Here is a 20,358-nt window from a genome sequence, read left to right on the forward strand (position 1 = left end):
ATCCATCATCTCATCAAAATTCAATTAAAACTCAGTCCAGCATCCAAGGAAAAGGAGCCAATTTTCTTCTGGAAACAGAGCTCTCCAAACATCACTAAAAACCTTTAATGGTTCTTTCTTGCATTCTGGGAGTGATTTAAAAAAAAAAAAGAATAACCACTTTGGGACTTCAAATTAAGCTTTACATTTAAAAGCTAGAACACATGTCGTCTTAAAGCAGAGGCCTTTGTCATTAATTTAATGCATGCTGTCAACACACTTTGTCCAACACCAATGAGATGCAGCCAGGGCCATTCTAGTTCAGCTTTAAAATAACCTCATTTCTAACCGGTGGCTAGCTGGCCCTCACACTTGCTGAACATTTTGGGATCTGGGGCTGGTGAAATTGTTAATAAAGGCATGGGCAAAGGCTCTGCTTAACATATAGTTGAAGCCAATCACCTGCATTTTATTCACAGGCAGAGCAATCCCAACCCCCAAATCACCATTGGGACTGGGTGGCTCAGCGAAAGGCCATCCTCTCTTCTGAGCCCATATATATTGATCCTGCAAAACTGTCATAATACATGGTAGACATTTTGGGGCAACTCCCGAGTATGGCTGTCACCCAAGCCCTTTCTGACGTAATTTCACATAACGAAATTTGGAAAGGAAAGCTAATACCTTTCTTGAATGTTCTCACACATATGCCCCTCTCCAATATGCCAGATTTCCAACGATCAAGTCATATAGATTTAATTCAAACTTGAGTATGTTCCAAGAGACTAGGGGCAGCACTTGTATCTTTGGACTACTGATTTATCAATGAGAAGTTTTCAGGTAACAATCTACAGTACACTTTCCATCCAATGGGAATTCAGCTCTGCGCATCACACATCTCAAGACAGAAAACAGATTTCTGGATTTTCAATACCTGTTCTACGGCTTCTAGCAAAAAGTATAGCACCAGGCACCAAACAAAATATATTCGTTTCCTGCAAAGTTTTATTGTGTTTGGCTATACCAAAACAATTAAAAGTCAAACAGCACCAGTTTTAATCAATGTTTATTTATAAACATAACATTTACTATAAAAGCTGTTGCATTTAGACAAGAATTCTCTTGCTTTCCAGAGGCATTTTAGAATAAATATCATCAATGGAGATTAGTGTAACTGGTATTCAACATTAACCCAAGTAGGACTTTCATCCTTTGGTGATCTTGCATATAAAGTAGCCCTCTTTTGGCTCACCAACTTTTATACCACTTATAGATAACTACAGAGAATACAGAATTAATTCTACATAACAAGAATAAGGGCCACTATGAAGTTTTGAAAATGAAATATATAAAAAAATAATTATGACATGGTTATGCCTGCTCTCTAAAGAAATTAGAAGCTAAATACACTTTTTGGATGTGTTTTTTAATCCATTACGTTTATTATATTGGCGCTTCAACAGTAAATTATCTTTTGAAACACATTATTTACCATTTCAAACCAACATAGCAGTAGATAAACTCCCCCCTCCCCGGCCACTCCCTACCCTTACCCATTCCCAAGTTATTTGTGAAACAAATATTAACACGTTTATAAACAGAGCTGGAAATAATGAGGCGGCTGAAATGTGCATACTCATTTGAAATGAAATATAAGGAGGAAGAGTTGACAGTTAAAAAAAATCTTTATGCTGGTGACTAATCCATCTTAATGGAAGCGGAACGTGAGAGTGATTCAGGTTTTGATACATGTAAAGTTAGCTGCTGCCATCTCCCAGTTTACAAGGAGAAAGACGGTCAGCTACATTCGTAAGTGGATGTGCCATAAAATCCTGTTTGCGTATAAAAAGGTTGCACTTGAAAAATTCTGCCAGTATGTAAATTCCGGCTGCAGTTATTCTCTTACTGAAGACTGGCAGGTTATTAAAAGCAGGATCAGATCTGCACAATCCTCATGATTTTGCATGATTATTTTTAAAAATAATAATATTAAAGCAACCTTTGCACACAAGTGCAAATCAACGTCTTCACAAGCCATTGAGATATGCTGCTGTGCAAGACCCACTGAAAGCAACAGGACCTGCACAAGAACACACCATTTTCTGCTCTTGGGGCAAGTTCTATTCATTTCAACGGGAGTCTTATCAGAGCTCCCCACTGGCTTATACTCAACAAGCACAGAGCTGTGCCCTTAAGCACCACTGGTTCCCATGAGTCTTGAAGATACCCAACTGTAAGCTGGGATCAGGCCCATATCCGCAGTCCTTCACACGCACTAGATACCTATGCCAGACTGCTCTCTCAACACCTTTTAAGAGGGCACCGACGTCAACACAAATCTCCTGGTCAGGTGTGCAACTGCTCTGCACCAGGAAGTAGACTGCAGTAATGCATCAGTCTGGAGACTTAATGCACAACCCAGCTCCAATTTGCAGGGAACACACTTGCTGCCAGTAGCAAGAATGCCACAACTGAATGAACTTCAGAACATTGGTGTTGGGTCCTTACGTCTGCCTTTATTTGAAGCAGGGACGGCTAAGCCCCAGTTCAAGGGTCTCTTCCACCAGAAAGCCACTGATTTTTGTGGCAGCAGCAAAAGGGGGGGGGTAGATCAAATGCTGGGGGGGGGGAGTAGAGCTCAGTGCCCTTGTGGGGATGTAAATCATCCCTCCCCGGTCACTGGATTGATCACTTGAATGCAGAGATGGCGACAAATCCCCATCCTCAACTAATCTGCATGGGTTAGCTGAGAAAGAGTGTTTGTGCAGTCTGCAGAAGAGTGTGAAGTGGCCATGTGGCCCCCAGAGGCTTGGGTGTGGCCCTCAGGCTCAGCAGCCCCTGCTGTTGCACAAGGGAACAGAAACAACACGATAGGTTGTGCCACTGACAAGTCCAATTTGTGGAACTGAGCACTTGAGCTTGCAAACCGCAGTGCTCAGATCAGGGCCTGCCTTCCAGTTGAACCTCAAGGACTGTTTGTTTACAAGCAGAGGCCGTTTTCTGAACAGGAGGCGCCCGATTCCAACCCTTGATGCAATTTCCCAAACTTCTGAGAGCTGACACAGCCATGTCTGAATTAAAAACGGAGGCGCACATCACTGCTGCACCCAAAGCGGTTTCCTTTTGTAGTGTGTGAGAGGAAGAATTGCTATCCAGGAGAAGCCAATTTCTTGCGTTTCTGCATAAGCCGCTGAACGGAAGGAGCAGAAACTCATGCAGAGATGCAATGGGAAATCTCCTTGGAGGATGCCCAATTCTGCTGCAACTCTGTATTTAATATGATGCAATGGAGACAGAGACACACGGCAGAATGATCTGCCTCCAGCTTGGCTGGTCGGAAGGAGGGGAGGGTGGAGCAATCCATCATGCAGAGACACACCGGGCAGCCTCTCCTGTACTTTGGAATTGCATGAGCTTTTAACTATGCAGTCCAGTTTATGTCACAAAGCACACAACGCTCTCACAGTCCACAGTTTGGGAATGACTGCTTTGCACTGTAATCCTATACTTGTTTACTCAGAAGCAAAAAAATTTATTCCCCCAATGGCGCTTATTCCAAGGCAAGTGTTTGTAAACACTGCAGTCAAGCAGGGGAATAATTCAGTTTTTTGGTGGGGGAGAAAGGTACTTACACAAATCTGTGGCTTCAGTTTTTATACTGTGCATTTCTTGTTATACAAAGAGGTATTATGACTACAGCACAATCCATTCAAATAGCAAAGTTATCTATATGTATCCCCAAACAAATCACTTCAATGACTACTCACAATGTGGGGGTCAAATGGATAGTCCCACAAGGTTTGTTGTTTGCAGAACACCTTCGTTGCCAATCTCTGTCCTTAGGAATTATATTTTTTCTTAAAAAACAACACCACAATTATTACATCCATCTGTCACTGGTGAATGTGCAACAGCTTTGTATTTTCTAAGGCACAATTTTAATGAAATGTGTAACTTCCTATCAGACAATCGTATGTTTTAAGATAGACACAATTGTATACAAATGCTTTTGAGTGACAAAAGGAGACATGATTGCATGTTTGCACAACTGCACATCAAGACCCACCTAGACACATAAATAAATAGTGACTTTGTGTCACCCTTAGAAAATATTTATTGCTTACCTAAGAAATGTCTACTGTTTCTTTCTGCTAGCCCACCAAGAGATAACCGATGTGCAAATACAGTCACATACAACAAGGAATCTCAATTAATTTTGTTTGTTGCTTTCATATTCTTAAGGCAGCATAAATATATTTTTCCTTTTTGAAGACCATAACTACATAGGCTTTCCAATCTCTCGCACCTTTACTCAGCCTGCAGAAGATACCCAAGAATACTGCTCACAAACCACTATTTTACAACCGTAGCACAGCGGCTAAATCTAGCGTGCTGCCTCTGATCACCATCCCAGTTCCTTAGGAGTCAGGAAAATGTTCAATCAGAAACACACACGGTGCACCTGACTTGACCGGGTTTAAATCCAGATTCAAATATAACACCCTCTCTCTTTTATTTCTTGCACATTTGAAAACTTCCATCATTATTGGTCAAGAGGGCTAGTTCTTTAGCTATCTTAAAAGCATGGTTGCTGCTGCTCCTTCCTCGTGGCCGATTCTCATGCCGCTCCAGAACATAACATTATGTGCACACCAAGGAGGCTGCATGTGGGGAACGATGTGGCTGCTTCCCATTCCTACACTGGGAATGCACCAGTGTCAAAGTAACCACATCAGATGCCCACACTCATAGTACTTCTCCCACATTATGCATGTTACCAGAGTGGTGTGGGAACTAATCTGGGGATAATGATGAAGCACTGCTAAGGGAGCACACAAACAGCCTTGGAAACATGTGCATCGATGCACTATGTGTTCAGGCTGTCTTCCTAGGCCATTGACTCTTAAGCCTTTGTAGCGCCATTTCCCTTCAGAGCATACGGCTGCAGGCATAAGAGGCAATGTTCCAGGAACAGCCAACACATGGGGACTGATGCCAGCACTTTATCCCTCCTAGAATAAAAGTGTTTGGCCTTGCCCTAAATTTGTGTGCGTGTAAACATACCCAAATCCTAAGCATATTTATTTGGAAGTGGATCTCACCGGTTTTAACCTAAGGAGCTTAGGGTCTCAGCCGAAATCATGTGATTATTACCATGTATTCATACGGGCCCAGGTTCCCCCTTTAAATTCAATATATGCAGAATCATTGGGGTACAGAAGTTTAACCAACTCTGCGGCAACTTTACTGGAAGCAGGAATATATAAATGAGTAGTCCTGAAGTTGTACCCATCACTGAATACTCCAGCGTCAAGCATGCTCACTCTCTGCAGAACGAAAGGCTATACAGCCCAAAATTCCAGAGTGTCTGTCCTGTTTTCTTCAGGCTGTGTGTCTCCATCCCTACTGCCCACAAACATCTTTCCCTACAACCGAAAATTAGCAGCCCTGGCTTGCAATGTTGCTCCACCGACCTTGCAGAAAGCATTTGCAGTAGTCGTTCTACGATATTTATCTCAAGGTGGACTTCTTAACGGTTATTCTAGGGTGCCCCAGGTCCTGCATCCTCAGGAGCCATTTTATTTTCCATACAGCAAGTGGTCGGAGGTGCTAAGTGTTTATGGGTCAGACTCCATAAAAAGTTACACCCCCCCCCCAAGCAGCAACACTTTCACTTTCACAATTATGGTACACACGTGCTGAGGCACAGACGGACCATCACACACCAGCACCAAGGGAGAAAAATAACGTCACATCTTCACGGAGCTGCATTGAGGTTGGGATAGATGATGATTTAGGTACCAACTTTCCCCCACATCTAAGTCAAACCCTGGGCACATCTCGATTAAAAGTGGGTACAGTTACCAGTGGCTGGTAAATTGCTTCAGAAAGAAGATTCATGTCATGGGCTGCCTGTTGAGTTTTTCTACAACCTCGAATGCATGTATTATTTAAGCTTAGAGAAAACACTTCATTCGGTAAAATAGTTTGTTATTACAAGAAACATCATTTTATGCACACAACAGATGGCATGACTGTCAGTCCAATCCTAGGCATGTCTACTCAGAAGTAAACCCCACTGAGTTCAGTGGGTCCTATTCCCAGGTCCATGGGTGTAGAATTGAACATGCAATCACTTGCTCACTCAATTTCCTGACTTCCACTGAAAGTAATATAGTAAAATGTTTCAGAATTACAGGATGTTTGGATCAAACTAGTGTCTTTGTATATATATATAAAAGTTACCACTTCAGAAACAAAACAGGGGGGAAACTGCTTTCTGTCATGCTGTTTAAATTTTCTTCTTCAAATGCAACTAATTAGATTTACACATTGGCATATTATAGAACATCTACAAAAAGTAGTGTAAACTTAACATTCTCAGTTCCTAGTCGTATTAGAAACAGGACAGGTTTATTGCATCTTTATTTCCTTGTTACTTTCATAAGAGCAGATTCGGAAACCAAACGTAACTGATAATATGGAACACGCACGCTCCCGCGAGAGGGAAAAGGAGCTGAAAGTCCAGAGATGAACTTCATACATGTAATGGAAGTAAATTAAGAAAGGGGGTGGAATATGTATTGCATTGGAAAGTAGCTGATGTAGCCTCTTGTGCCTGCCTTGCAAAGATGAGATGAGAGCTATCAAGTCCATGGATATAAGCTCTGACAAGTGATTGTCCCGAAGAAGCCCCAGGAACAGAACAACAGCGACAATCCTTCTTGGAGAACACATTTGCACGCAAGACTGAAATCCATGTCACAAAGTCGTGGGCTGACCAGCGGCTATAATTAAGACAAAAACGGATAGAAAAAGTGAAAGCGCTTATGCCATTCTTCACGTCAGGAAGCAACAAATGATAAAAATAATATGAAGGTGATGGGACGTGGGTGGCGCTGTGGGTAAAACCTCAGCGCCTAGGACTTGCCGATCGCATGGTCGGCGGTTCGAATCCCCGCGGCGGGGTGAGCTCCTGTCTGTTGGTCCCAGCTCCTGCCCACCTAGCAGTTCGAAAGCACCCCCAAGTGCAAGTAGATAAATAGGTACCGCTTTATAGCGGGAAGGTAAACGGCGTTTCCGTGTGTTGCGCTGGTGCTGGCTCGCCAGAGCAGCTTCGTCACGCTGGCCACGTGACCCGGAAGTGTCTCCGGACAGCGCTGGCCCCCTGCCTCTTAAGTGAGATGGGCGCACAACCCTAGAGTCGGACACGACTGGCCCATACGGGCAGGGGTACCTTTACCTTTTTAATATGAAGATGATGGAGTTTTTGGAGCTAGACGACCTAACCGGAAGAGTCCGCGACCAGAAGGAGGAGGAGTATCAGGAAGAATGGACAAAATTTTATGATTTTTAGTTAAATATTTAAAGTTAAATTAACTAGAAATAGCTTGCAGATACTTAATTGGCTTAGGATTTTATATAAGTTAAGTGATGAATTAATATGTTTAATTTTAAAATGAAAAGTTATAAGGATGTTAATGTTTAAGTTAAATGTCATAAGAACTTTGATTTGGAAAACCGTTAAAAGGATATGCATGGAAATTCAACCAAGGGGAAGCGAGGAAGTCACTTAGCAATGTTAATAAGTGTAATTTTAACAAGGCTATGATCTAAGTTTGTTCGTTTGTTTATTTGTTTGTTTTGTTTATAATTTTGTGAAAATTAATAAAATTAAAAAAATAAAAAGTGAAAATAATAAACAATAAAATTTTATTTATATCCTGCCCTCCCCAGCCAAATCTGGGCTCAGAGCGGCTAACAACAATAAAAGTAACACAGCATTCTAAAATCAATTCAGAATCAAATTAATGGCAACTGCAATGTATTTTTTGTGTACAAGCATCCTATGACCTCCTTCCTTCTGTATTTCCAATCTTAAACAGCTGAAGAGAGGGTGCAGTGCACCACCGGGGCTTATATGGCTGTGTACATTTAAAGGAGATGCTGGAATTGAGGCTCTGAGATGGATAAACCACAGTTCCCAGAATTCTTTGGGAAAAGCGATGTGCTTTATATGCAGTTACTCAACCAGGGTTGAGAGGTCAGGCGCGATGCACACCCTTCTCCATGGCCGCCCCCAGCTCCCCACTAAGTGAGCACACTAGCGTTTCCTTAGCATTGCAAAAATCTCAGCAGTAGTCAGCAACTGGAAACGGGAACGTGGTTTTCCGTCAAATCGCCATCTACTTTCTGTCCACCCTTTCGCAGAACAGGCTATAGCAGTTAGATTCAAAGTCAAAGGAGAACGTGGGATTGAAATAATTAAAGCCACACATCTAAATGATAATTTATCCATTGTTCATTTCATATTTACAACAGTTCCTGGCAAAAACGTGCGACTCCCTGGTGCAAATTGACTGTGAAACTATACAACAGTGCCCTCTACCTTTCAGGATGTGGAAGTGTTTCCCAGCGCAAAAAGCAGCTTCTTAGATTTAGTTTTTTTCTTCTCATTCTCTTTATAACAACACACTTTTTCTTCCCAGGAAAGAGGAGAGGTACATCTGTTGCAGTTCCTTTCTTTACTCAAAGCATCTAAAGGAGCGTCTCCACCCCCATCGTTCTATCCGGACACTGAGGTCCAGCACCAAGGTCCTTCTGGCGGTTCCCTCACTGCGAGAAGCAAAGTTACAGGGAACCAGGCAGAGGGCCTTCTCAGTAGTGGCACCCACACTGTGGAATGCCTCCCATCAGATGTCAAGGAAATAAACAAATAAACAACTACCTGACTTTTAGAAGACATCTGAAGGCAGCCCTGTTTACGGAAGTTTTTAATGTTTGATGTTTTATCGTGTTTTTAACATTCTGTTGGGAGCCGCCCAGAGTGGCTGGGGAAACCCAGCCAGATGGGTGGGATATAAATAATAATAAAAAATTATTATTATTATTATTATTATTATTATTATTATTAAGCTATCTAATGGCAAACATGTATGTATCAACTTGTCCGCAGAGCATCTTAGGATAGGGCAGTGACACTGGGCAAACACACATATCAACAGGCTTCCTGTTTCCAGGCTTCTCTGTCATATCTAAAATATTTATACCCAGCCCATCTGGCTGGGCTTCCCCAACCACTCTGGGCGGCTTCCAACAAAATATTAAAATACAGTAATGCATCAAACATTAAAAGCTTCCCTAAACAGGGCTGCCTTCAGATGTCTTTTAAAAGTCTGGTAGCTGTTGTTCTTTTTGACATCTGGTGGGAGGGTGTTCCACAGGCCCAGCCAGATGGGTGGAATATAAATAATAAATTATTATTATTAAGCATGCATCATGGAACGTGAGCAGCCGTACCCTCTGAGCCAGCTGGGACAGCCTGCCTTCTGCTAAATTTGCAAATGAGCTAGGCAGTGCTAAAAGATCAGTGCAAACAGGTGAATGCAGAGAGGCAGGAACAGCCTCTGTCCCTTCCTGGCCTTTTGCACTGAATTTTGAAAGGAATCAGAGCGGTTTCTTCTGTCATTCCCCACAGCCTGTGCTCCAGAGCCAGTTTACAAACTCACAACGGTGGAATATCAAGCCTGCAACCTTCCTGCAGCTACGAGTATCTTGTGGGTTCACAGAACATGCAAGCATCCCCTTTTTTACGTGACAATGGTAGTATTTTATTTTACTGTGATCAGCCTCTTAAAATCCCGTTAGCTCTAGCATTTAGTACTGTTGGTTTCGCAGTGCTAGATTATTTCAGCTATCGGTACGACTAACCAGGAAAAAGATCGGGAGGCAAAACCTACAATCTCTAAGTCACTCTTTGTGAGGATCACTGCTCATTGTGGTGCGGTAATGAGTGTCGGACCAGGACTGGTGAGACCCAGGGTGAGATTCACCGAGTGACCTTGAGCCCATCATATTCTCTCAGCCTAACCGACCTCACTGGAAATAAATAAAAAACAGTCCAATAGCACCTTAAAGGTAAAGGGGTAAAGGGACCCCTGACCGTTAGGTCCAGTTGCGGACGACTCTGGGGTTGTGGCGCTCATCTCGCTTTATTGGCTGAGGGAGCCGGCGTACAGCTTCCGGGTCATGTGGCCAGCATGACTAAGCTGCTTCTGGCGAACCAGAGCAGTGCATGGAAACATCGTTTACCTTCCCGCTGGAGCGGTACCTATTTATCTACTTGCACTTTGACGTGTTTTGTTCTGGATATAAGCTTTCGTGTGCATGTACATTTCTTCATGTGTGAATGCACACGAAAGCTTATATCCAGAACAAACTTGGCTGGTCTCTAAGGTGCTACTGGGCAGTTTTTTTATTTATTTTGACTGTGTCAGACCAACATGGCTACCTACCTGAATCTACCTCATTGGATCGCTGTGGAATAAAATAGGGGTCTGGGGCAGGAGGCAAGGAGAAAGAAAGGTGGGATATAAATGGAACGAATGAGTGAGTGAATGAATGAATGAATAAGAAAAGTATACAGTTTCAACAAGAAATTAAATCATTACAAGATTATATGTTGGACATACCTGTAAATAACTACTTGCCCATTCACCTGTGAGGAGTGCAAATTGCCTACATCTGATCAGTTTTAGTAAAATGTGAGGTAGGGTTGGATCACGCCATAACTAGGCACTTTTAAGTCCCACTGATCTCAGGGGGAGACTTGCATTTTCTCCAAAGGGAATCATGGAAGGCCTTGAGGCACCCTTGCCATGAAGTAAACCCACTAAACACAGTGCGACTTACTTCCGAGTTAGTGTGCACAAGAGGGTGGTGTAAAGTGCCTCAGGGCACTTTAGTTTGTTTGCACACATCTTTCAAGCAAGTGATGCGCCACAAATGATTTATCTCAACTGGTATGCGTTGGCAAGTGAGGTCGTAAATTTTTTTTGTGGGGTGGCATAGGCCCTGGGAATATTTGCAAGGCTAATGTAGTATGTGGTGTTGAAAAAAACCACACATACGCAGTAAATATCACATTGAGACCAGTCCCCGGTACTTACTTCTGGATCTGATGTAACAATCATTGCAGTTGAGAAGACCACTTCTAATCCGGACGTCTGTTCCGCTTGCTGCATCTCCAAGTTGTCCCTTGCAGATTCCACACTATTTATTGACAAAGAGTGGATATAATTAAAGTTAAATAATACATTCATCGGGATACCTAGGGATATGCTGTAGACCACCCAGAGTGGCTGGGAAAACCCAGCCAGATGGGCAGGGAATAATAATAATAATAATAATAATACCCAAACTATGTTGCTTTTATACCAGGTTAATTGTCACGGTGCCCATCCACCAAGAATCCTGGGATCTGTACTTTGGTGAGAGTTTTCACTCTGAAATATTCCTTCCCTTACTCCCTATCACATGATTACTGTTCCCAAAATTCCCTAGAAATTAAATGATAGCTTAAGTCAGTGGTGTGGATATGCCATCTGGGTGTGCATCTTTGTTTGGGTTAAAAAGAGAAAAATTATTTCCATAGTTCCTTGCCACATCTTCACATTGTCTCCAAGTGTCAGGGGCTGGACCGACAAGAAACGGTGGAGACCGCTCCCACCCCTTCTCCTGAACCTTCCAGAGAACAGGAGGACAGTATAGATTTAGAACAGTGGTTTGCAGAAGGGCACAGTTCAGAGGCTGCAGAGGGGAGAAGCTGGGAAATATGGGGAGAGAAACAGCAGGAAGCAGCAGCAGCAGCACCAGGGGAGAGACAGCTGACAGACTCAGTGTCTCTGGAAAGCATTCTTGACCACCCCCTCGCCCAGGACCAGGCGTGCATTGAGGGTATTAGAACAGAGAGCTCAGAGGCAGAAAGCTCAGATTAGCCGACACAGGGGTGATGTAGGATAGGAGAGACCGAGGGGGTGGGACTTTACTTGGAGCAACGCCATTATCTTAGGGAGACTGCCTTCCTTCGTTGCTCGCTGTGAATTATTGAATAAATTGCTTGGTAAGAACTTTTATTGTTTATCTGCTTATTGGCTGCCACCATTGGAGGGATTGGATTCCCTGAAGCCTGACATCAATGCAGGAGGATTTCTAGTGGTTGCATTGTCTGGAGTAGCTTGCCACATAGATGGCTCGGGATGGTGGAGTGTCCATCACCAGAAAGAAACAGAAGGTATAAGCACCTGCAAGCCAAGTTGCACTAAACCTCCCAACCGTGCTGAAGGGAACTGCCATGCAAAAGACAACAGGCAGACCATCCTTTAGGGAGAATACGTTACTGAGGAATCCTACCCTGAAGCACTGAATATGGAAATAAAGACCGAGTGTTTCGATAATCATGGCTGCGCCTTTCCCGAGAGGCTGTCCGCAGCTAGAGCAGAGTTTCTTTCCGCTGACAGACCTAAAAGAAATAGACAAACGACAAAACCAGATTCAAACATTTCCTCCCATGCTGTGGCCCCCGTGAAAATCCTCTCACTCACAAAGCTGATGTTTGGCACAGGACGAAACCTTCCGCTGCCCTGAAAAGGCTGGTTTGTCCTCCAGCTAGCCAAAGCGTTGAGGACCTAGCGAGTGCTCAAACCATTCATGGCCAAACCAGCCATGGCTGAGGGTCTCTCACACCCCAAAGGTGGGGCTCCTCTCCTACATTCTGAGAAACACTGTACTAAGGTGACATTATGGACAGTGGCTGCCTGTGGTTGGCAAGGGTAGCGCATCTCCTGGAAAAGAGAGACATCTTCACCAGAGTAGCCCAATGGACAATGAACATACTGCACCACAGTTCATTTCGGTTCTCTGTCAGCTGGATGGCACAGGAAGGAACTGGTTTCTGGCTGAGACACCCACAGGACTACAACCATCATAGCTACAGCATGAGTTATTCCTCTTAGGCAAGCACCATCTAGATGTGCTCCATATTTGTGGTGGTTTGATAGGATCCTGTGCCATTGAAATTCTACTCAGTATTGATCCAGAGTAGATTCCAATGTATAGTTAGCAAAATAACAGCTTAAACTCATTGCAGGATTCCTCAAAAAATAGACCAGAGGCAATTGTATTTCATCCAGCAGAGCTTTACTGCTACTGAAGGCAAATGAGCATAATGGTCACAAATCCAATATATTCAGGACTGGCACTGTCCGTAAGAAATCCAGTTGCAGCAGACTTAACTTAAACTTAAAATAGCTTATAGTAAGTCTAAACCTTAACACTAAGCATACTATGTACAGAACACCACACCAGAAGAAAAAGAGATAGAAAGAGAGAGTGAAGCCCAGGCTCCTTCTGGCCTTACTTTTATAGTCAGCATGACCATGACAGAAAGAGATAACAGAACCAGTTTAAGCCAGCTGTATTCAGCTTCTCTGAAGGAATAACCCATGAACCTTCTGCTTGTTTCTTTCACACAGAGAAACTTCCAGAAGCTTCCAGAACCCTCCTGAATTAAGTAGAATAGGAAAGATCTCTACACATCAGATCAATACTTTTTGCACTAAGAAATGCAAACTGACATCCTAAGACAACTATCTCCTTTATGTTTTGCATGTATGGCATTCAAACAACCTCCCATTATCTGTAGACGCAGCTCCTAGATATTTTCCAGGGTGATAAAATACTTTTGGGAACGTCTTAATCTATGCCACCACTCATATGCCTCAAAACTGCGCTCACCAGTTAGGCAGTTTTAGCTGGAATGAAAACTCTGTAAAGCAGCTCATTAGTTTGTGAAAATCCTTATTGACCTTTTGTACCTGTTGGGTGACTGGCTTTGAGTTGTAGGAGAACAGGGTGATGATGATGATCGCCCAGCTCCAGAGCTCTCTCGACAGCCTGCCCTGAAACAGAAACAAAACAGGAGGGAACTCTGATGAAGCTTTGGAAACGCAAGTCCAACCCCACAACAGAGAGTCAGGAGGGATCCTAATGGGGCAGGAAATGGCATTGAGCCTCAGGCACTGAGCGGCCTCAAGGAAGCCATTCTGCTGCCTCAGGCAGGGCTGGTGGATTGACAAGCGTGAGGATTCACGCTGCAGGCCTGAGTGGTCTGGAGCAGGCTTTGGAGGTTGAATAAGAACCTCTCTCCCTGTATCTTGTGGTGAACTCTTCTTGCACATGGTTCCTTCAAATGGAAACAGGGGAGTCGCAAGTCTGAATGGCTCCCTGGGTAAAAAAACGCCTCCTTGTATAGTCAGAATTATCACTGTAGGACAAAAGCGTGGCTAGTATTCCGCAGGCGAGAAGGATTTAATTAACTCATAATGACAATAAGGGAAAAAGTAAAGGCGAAGAATCCCTGGATGGTTTAGTCCTGTCAAATTCGACTATGGGGTGTGGTGTTCATCTTCACTTTCAGGCCGAGGGAGCTGGCGTTTGTCCACAGACAGTTTTCCAGGTCATGTGGCAAGCATGACTAAACTGCTTCTGGTGCAATGGGACACCGTGACGGAAACCAGAGCGCACGGAAACGTTGTTTACCTTCCCGCTGCAGCGGTACCTATTTATCTACCTGCACTGGCGTGCTTTCAAACTGCTAGGTTGGCAGGAGTTGGGGCAGAGCAACGGGAGCTCACCCCATCACGGGGATTCGAACTGCTAACCTTCTGATCGGCAAGCCCAAGAGGCTCCAGTCCTGTCATGCTCCTCTCCCCACTGCTCCACACTCTGAAGTTGTACAGTCCAGGAACATTTTACCACATGACCCATTGTTTCTACGGTCTACCCCCAGATGTCACACTCCCTTCCCAGGGTGGCTTACTTGTTGTTCTCGCTTAGGGAAGGGTCAAATGTGAAACTTAAGGCAACCTCTTTCTCTTCCCTGGGGTCTCTGTCTCAGTGTGGTCTGTGATATCATAGCTGATTATATGCTCTCATACTATGCTGATTAAGTCAAGGAAGCCTCTGTTACCTACCTCCTTTTTATTATTATAATAATATTTATTGGCATTTTCATTTTCAAAAAACACCGTGTGATTTTACATATCTTTACATTACCTATGGGACGCGGGTGGCGCTGTGGGTTAAATCACAGAGCCTAGGACTTGCCGATCAGAAGGTCGGCGGTTCGAATCCCCGCGACGGGGTGAGCTCCTGTTGCTCGGTCCCTGCTCCTGCCAAACTAGCAGTTCAAAAGTACATCAAAGTGCAAGTAGATAAATAGGTACCGCTCCGGCAGGAAGGTAAACGGCATTTCCGTGCTCTGCTCTGGTTCGCCAGAAGCAGCTTAGTCATGCTGGCCACATGACCCGGAAGCTGTACGCCGGCTCCCTCGGCCAATAAAGCGAGATGAGCATCACAACCCCAGAGTCTGTCATGATTGGACCTAATCGTCAGGGGTCCCTTTACATTACCTATATTCTGACTCTCTCGAGTCAATGACTTCCCCCCCCCCATCCCTTCCAACCCAACTGACTTTCTAACTTCCAATTATAATTTCATCTGCATTTCTCATTTCCCCCGTCTACCTTTCCTTTTGCTTTGAGATTCTTTATCATTGTAAATAAGTTTCTAATTTTAACTGACAAACCTTTAAGCCCTTCCTGTTGGTGTTGTTAAGTGTTGACAACTCTGTTACCTACCTCCTCATTTCTCTTGCAGAACTGACCGGCAGACCTAAATTATGTTCCGACGGAAAGTTTTTCTGTTTCGTGTCTGAAACACGTGGGCTCTGTTTAGTTAATGACTGCTGATTCCACGTAACATCTGGAGAGACAGATTCGAATTAGGCAAACGCTTGCATAATAAAGGGGTTGTTTGACAGGGGGCATTTCTGAATACGCACACACACCCAAAAGAAAGGCACCATAAAGCTTTGAAAAAGACATATAGCTACATTGCTACGGTTGTCGAGCATGGAGAGGGTCATTTCTTGAGCCTTTTACACTTCCAGAAAACCTCTTTATTGAGCGATTTGTTTCCAGGGAAGTTGCAGGACGTTCCCTGAAGCAACTGTCATTCACATACGCATCCTGAGCATTTCTCCTCACTTTCCTTACCACAAGGTGTCTGGCTTATTTTGCAAGCATGTTTGTTATGTACCAAATTCACTTTAAACGTGGAAGCTGAATTTCATGGAACGTGATTGAATTCCACAAGTGAAATAGCAACAAGAGTCTGGAAGCACTCTTATTGTGAAGGCTATGTTGAAAGTTCTCCAAAGATCATTTCTGAGCAGTGGTTTCTTTTTCTTTTAAACCCCGCATTGTATAAAGCATAACTGTCAAGCGTCCCTTATTTGGCGGGACAGTCCCTTATCCCAGCGCCATGTCCCGCTGCTGTCCCTTATTGATGATGTCCCTTAAATAAGCTAAGGTAATGGGGCCCTTTCTATGTCCAGCTGTCCTTTGTCAACAACAAATTGTTGCTGGTTTTTTTTGTGTTGAATATATGCTATATGGTAATTTATGGACCTAATAGGTATCTAAAGCCATTTGCATGCAACAAAATATGTATTTTATCAAAGTAATTGTTGATCCCTTATTTTGGCTGCTGATCCCTTATTTTCGAGGCTGCTGGTCCCTTATTTTCAAATCTGTAAGTTGACAGCTATGGTATAAAGAGGTTGGATTCTGCACAAAACAACTCATAGTATTTTAATTTTAATTCTTTCAGTCTCCTCTAAATACATGCAATACCAGAAAGGAGGATAGTAGATTTTATTTTCACTGCAAATGTAGTTTCAACTAGTTAGGAGAGAGTTGTTGTTTTGTAAAGAGATTTTAAAAGCCTTCACGTACCCTGGCACAGTGGCAAAGTCATCTCAGTGGGCTGTAGACGTTCTGTCCTGGACACCTGTGGGTCTTGCTCATTTCCCCTCTGTTTACTGGTTCCTATATATTCTTCTTTATTTACAGTGCTGATAAACGTAAAACATAAAAAGGTAGGAACAATATGGAGCGATTTCATAATCACATTTGAAATTAGGCTTGATGATGCCACAGCTACCCATTTGCAGAGGCTCAGGTAGCTTTGATTTTGGCAGCACACTCTTCCTATGATAAAGTATTGCATTTGAGATGATATGAAAATCTGTTCGCTCTTAAGCCCTGGCGGCAGCTGTTTTGTACATGAAAACCAACCAGTGATGTTATCAGGTTGAATCCTGACAAGACAGAAGTACTGTTTTGGGGGACAAGGGGCAGGCTGGTGTGGGGGACTCCCTGGTCCTGAATGGGATAACTGTGCCCCTGTAGGACCAGGTGCGCAGCCTGGGAGTCATTTTAGACTCACAGCTGTCCATGGAGGCGCAGGTCAATTCTGTGTCCAGGGCAGCTGTCTACCAGCTCCATCTGGTATGCAGGATGAGACCCTACCTGCCCGCCGACTGTCTTGCCAGAGTGATGCATGCTCTAGTTATCTCCCGCTTGGACTACTGCAATGCGCTCTATGTAGGGCTACCTTTGAAGGTGACTCAGAAACTACAACTAGTCCAGAATGTGACAGCTAGACTGGTGGCTGGAAGCGGCAGCCAAGACCATATAACACTGGTCCTGAAGGACCTACATTGGCTCTAACTACATTTCTGAGCACAATTCAAAGTGTTGGTGCTGACCTTTAAAGCCCTAAACGGCCTCAGCCCAGTATACCTGAAGGGGCGTCTCCACCCTCATTGTTCAGCCTGGAAACTGAGGTCCAGCTCTGAGGGCCTCCTGGAGGTTCCCTCCCTGCGAGAAGTCAGGTTACAGGGAACCAGGCAGAGGGCCTTCTCGGTAGTGGCGCCTGCCCTGTGGAATGCCTCCCATCATATGTCAAGGAAATAAACAACTGCCTGACTTTTAGAAGACATCTGAAGGCAGCCCTGTTTAGGGGAGTTTTTAATGTTTGATGTTTATCGTGTTTTTAACATTCTGTCGGGAGCCGCCCAGAGTGGCTGGGGAAACCGAGCCAGATGGGTGGGTATAAATAAATTATTATTATTATTATTATTATTATTATTATTCTATCTAACGGCAAACATGTATGTGTCAACCTTTCCGCAGAGCATCATAGGATAGGGCAGTGACATTGGGCAAACACACATATCACGGGCTTCCTGTTTCCAGGCTTCTCTGTCATATCCAAAATAAAACTTCCATATCTGAAATAAGACTTCTGTTTCTTCCCTAGTGGGAAGATGGCTCAAGCAGTTTCTGCATATATTCTTTTGGAAGAAACACCTGTGCAGGCACACCCCATGAAATGTTATTTCTTTTACACACCTCATATTCTCCTTCCATGGTTCATATTCTTTGCTTTTTGAAAAGGGAACACCATCTTGCTCAGAAAATAAATTCTTCCGAGTTCTATCTTCCTTTTGCTTATCTTCCTCTTCAGAGTAGCTCACGTCCACCATATTCTACAAAAATTAGAGATACAGAGACTCTTTTTTAAAAAAATAACAGCCTATTTATTTAACAAAGAAAAAATGGGGGGGGGGGGTATTTAAAAGTACATTATACTTTCAGGATTTGACAGAGATGGTTAAAAAAAAAAAGTGTCTTTAAAACGTTTTACCTCTTCACCTCCAACAGGTTGTGCCATAGTGTTATAGTCTCATTTGATTTCACCCACTGAACAACGCCACACTACTGCCCCACCAAATCGCCCTCAAATGTCCGAACTTGTTTGGCCAGCTTCTCATTTCAGACATAGCTATATAATTCTTCCATCACACATTCATCCTCAGCCTTCCAAAGATTCTTTCCACAAAGAGAAGGCTAAATCCCAAGGCATTTTAATTCAATGCCGCTTTCAAAGCAGACACTGCAACCAGATCCCTGAACTGCTGCGCTTGGCGGAGTTTGGATGACGCAGAGATGACACACACACCCGGATCTGACTCCGTTTTTTGCCATCCCATATTTTATCCCTCGCTCCACCAGCGAACTCACCACAGTCCCATTTCCATCCGTCACAGAGGAAGACGTGGACAAGGGCTCCGCAGAGCTCGAAGTGACTGTGAATGGTACCACAGTGTCCTCAATGATCTTGCGTTCCTAAAGGAGAGGTAAGGATGTCGAAAGAACGAAATGGTGAAAGTTTGGCAACAAAACCCAGCTGCATCATTAGGAACCAGGCGATATAAGACTCAAATGTGCCCTTTCCCGATTTTTCCCCCAGGGAGGAACGGAATGCAGGGAAGAGGCACAGGGAAGAGGCTGGAAGTCAGATATCAATGGACATTTTATAAAATAACGTGTTTTAATAATAAATGTAATAAAATAAAACTGGGCCGAAAAACAAAGGATGTAACTCCCCTGGCTGGATCCCATCATAGTCCAGCATTGATTGATTTATTTTAAATTGTTGCTACTGAGAAATTTCCACGGATAACAAAAGCACATATACCATCTCATAGTCCAGCATTTTGTTTCTAATAGTAGCCAATCTAATGCCTTTGGGAAGCTTACAAGTAAGGTAAGGGGATTCATTCTGATGTGTTTGCAAGGAGACTGGATGATACAGTGCTGAAACCCCACACTTCCCAGTGCACTTTCCTTATTGCAAAAAATCCGATCTTACGGGGAAGTGGGGTCATTGTGCAAAACCTCCCAGTCAACTCTTAACTGAACAACCTGTCCGTATGTGACTGAAACGCACCTGAAAAGAGCGAGACTCTGGCAACAAACCCGGTTTGGAAATAAATGGTGCTGCTTTTTAAAAAAAGCTACTGCCCAGATCATAAGAAGTAATAGTTCTGCTCTATTCCGTGCTGGTCAGGTTGCAAGTGGAGCTATGTGGCCAGTTCTGGGGTCACATTTGAAGGAGGACATTGGCCAACTGAAGTGTGTCTAGGAAGAGGGTGACCAGGAAGATGAGCAGTTCAGAAACCATTTCCTGTGAGGAACCGCTGAAAGAGTTTGGTATATTTAGCTTGGGAAAAAGAAGGTTTGGTGAGCGGATGGGGGAGGGGGGCAGCTAAAGAGTTGGACTAGAACCAATGGCTGGAAAACTGCAGAGAAGTAGGTGCTGGCTAAACTGTAGGATAAACTTCTTAATAGGAAAAGCTGTTTAACGGCAGAACAGACTGCCTCACTGTGGGAATGACGAGGAAGGTAGGAGAGGATATATCGTATTTTGATATTATCCCTCCTCACTCACGCTAGTGAGCGAACAGCAGAGCACATTCCCTTTTCAACTTATTGGAAGCAAGTTGATTTGTTAGAATCCTTTAATTAAGCAGTCCAGTCTGGCTTGTTCCTGGTTAAGTTTCCCCTTCATTTCCCTCTTAAAATAATAACACAACACAGTCTTCTTTAAAAGTAAGAATAAAGTTTTACTCACATTCAGTTCACAGCAGTGATCTGAAGGCAAGCCTTATCTTGTGGTTACAGTGAAAAGAAGTCTGAGCTACATCTCAGCTTGTGGTCTCCATCCTTTGTGAAGGTTGAGCCATGCGCTGGCTAAGAGCCAAGAGAGTGAGAGTCCAAGAGAGAGATGGTTGCGTGGCCAACCCTTTTATCTGGTCAGCTAGGGTCACGCCCATCTACCTGATCACAC

The 20,358-nt window shown here is 43.7% G+C and overlaps 1 protein-coding gene across 11 annotated transcripts in view; it reads right to left on the reverse strand.

The window, feature by feature from the left end:
* Positions 1 to 1,029: 1,029 nt before the first annotated feature.
* Positions 1,030 to 20,358, reverse strand: part of LIMCH1 (LIM and calponin homology domains 1) — a 220,987-nt gene continuing 201,658 nt past the window's right edge. For 10 of the 11 annotated variants that reach the window (XM_081019766.1, XM_081019765.1, XM_081019764.1 and 7 more), the window contains 8 exons: positions 18,750 to 18,854; positions 18,078 to 18,214; positions 16,617 to 16,735; positions 15,459 to 15,582; positions 13,626 to 13,718; positions 12,172 to 12,280; positions 10,929 to 11,031; positions 1,030 to 6,767 (listed from right to left, as the gene is read on the reverse strand). In XM_081019766.1, the coding sequence (XP_080875892.1) occupies positions 6,742 to 6,767; positions 10,929 to 11,031; positions 12,172 to 12,280; positions 13,626 to 13,718; positions 15,459 to 15,582; positions 16,617 to 16,735; positions 18,078 to 18,214; positions 18,750 to 18,854 (816 nt within the window). In that variant the 3' untranslated portion in view covers positions 1,030 to 6,741. The remainder of the gene's footprint in view (positions 6,768 to 10,928; positions 11,032 to 12,171; positions 12,281 to 13,625; positions 13,719 to 15,458; positions 15,583 to 16,616; positions 16,736 to 18,077; positions 18,215 to 18,749; positions 18,855 to 20,358) is intronic. The other variant, XM_081019763.1, reaches the window with a different exon arrangement.

The sequence above is a fragment of the Podarcis pityusensis genome, assembly GCF_964106645.2.
Source record: "Podarcis pityusensis genome assembly, chromosome: 9".
In the NCBI taxonomy this organism is placed as follows: domain Eukaryota; kingdom Metazoa; phylum Chordata; class Lepidosauria; order Squamata; family Lacertidae; genus Podarcis; species Podarcis pityusensis.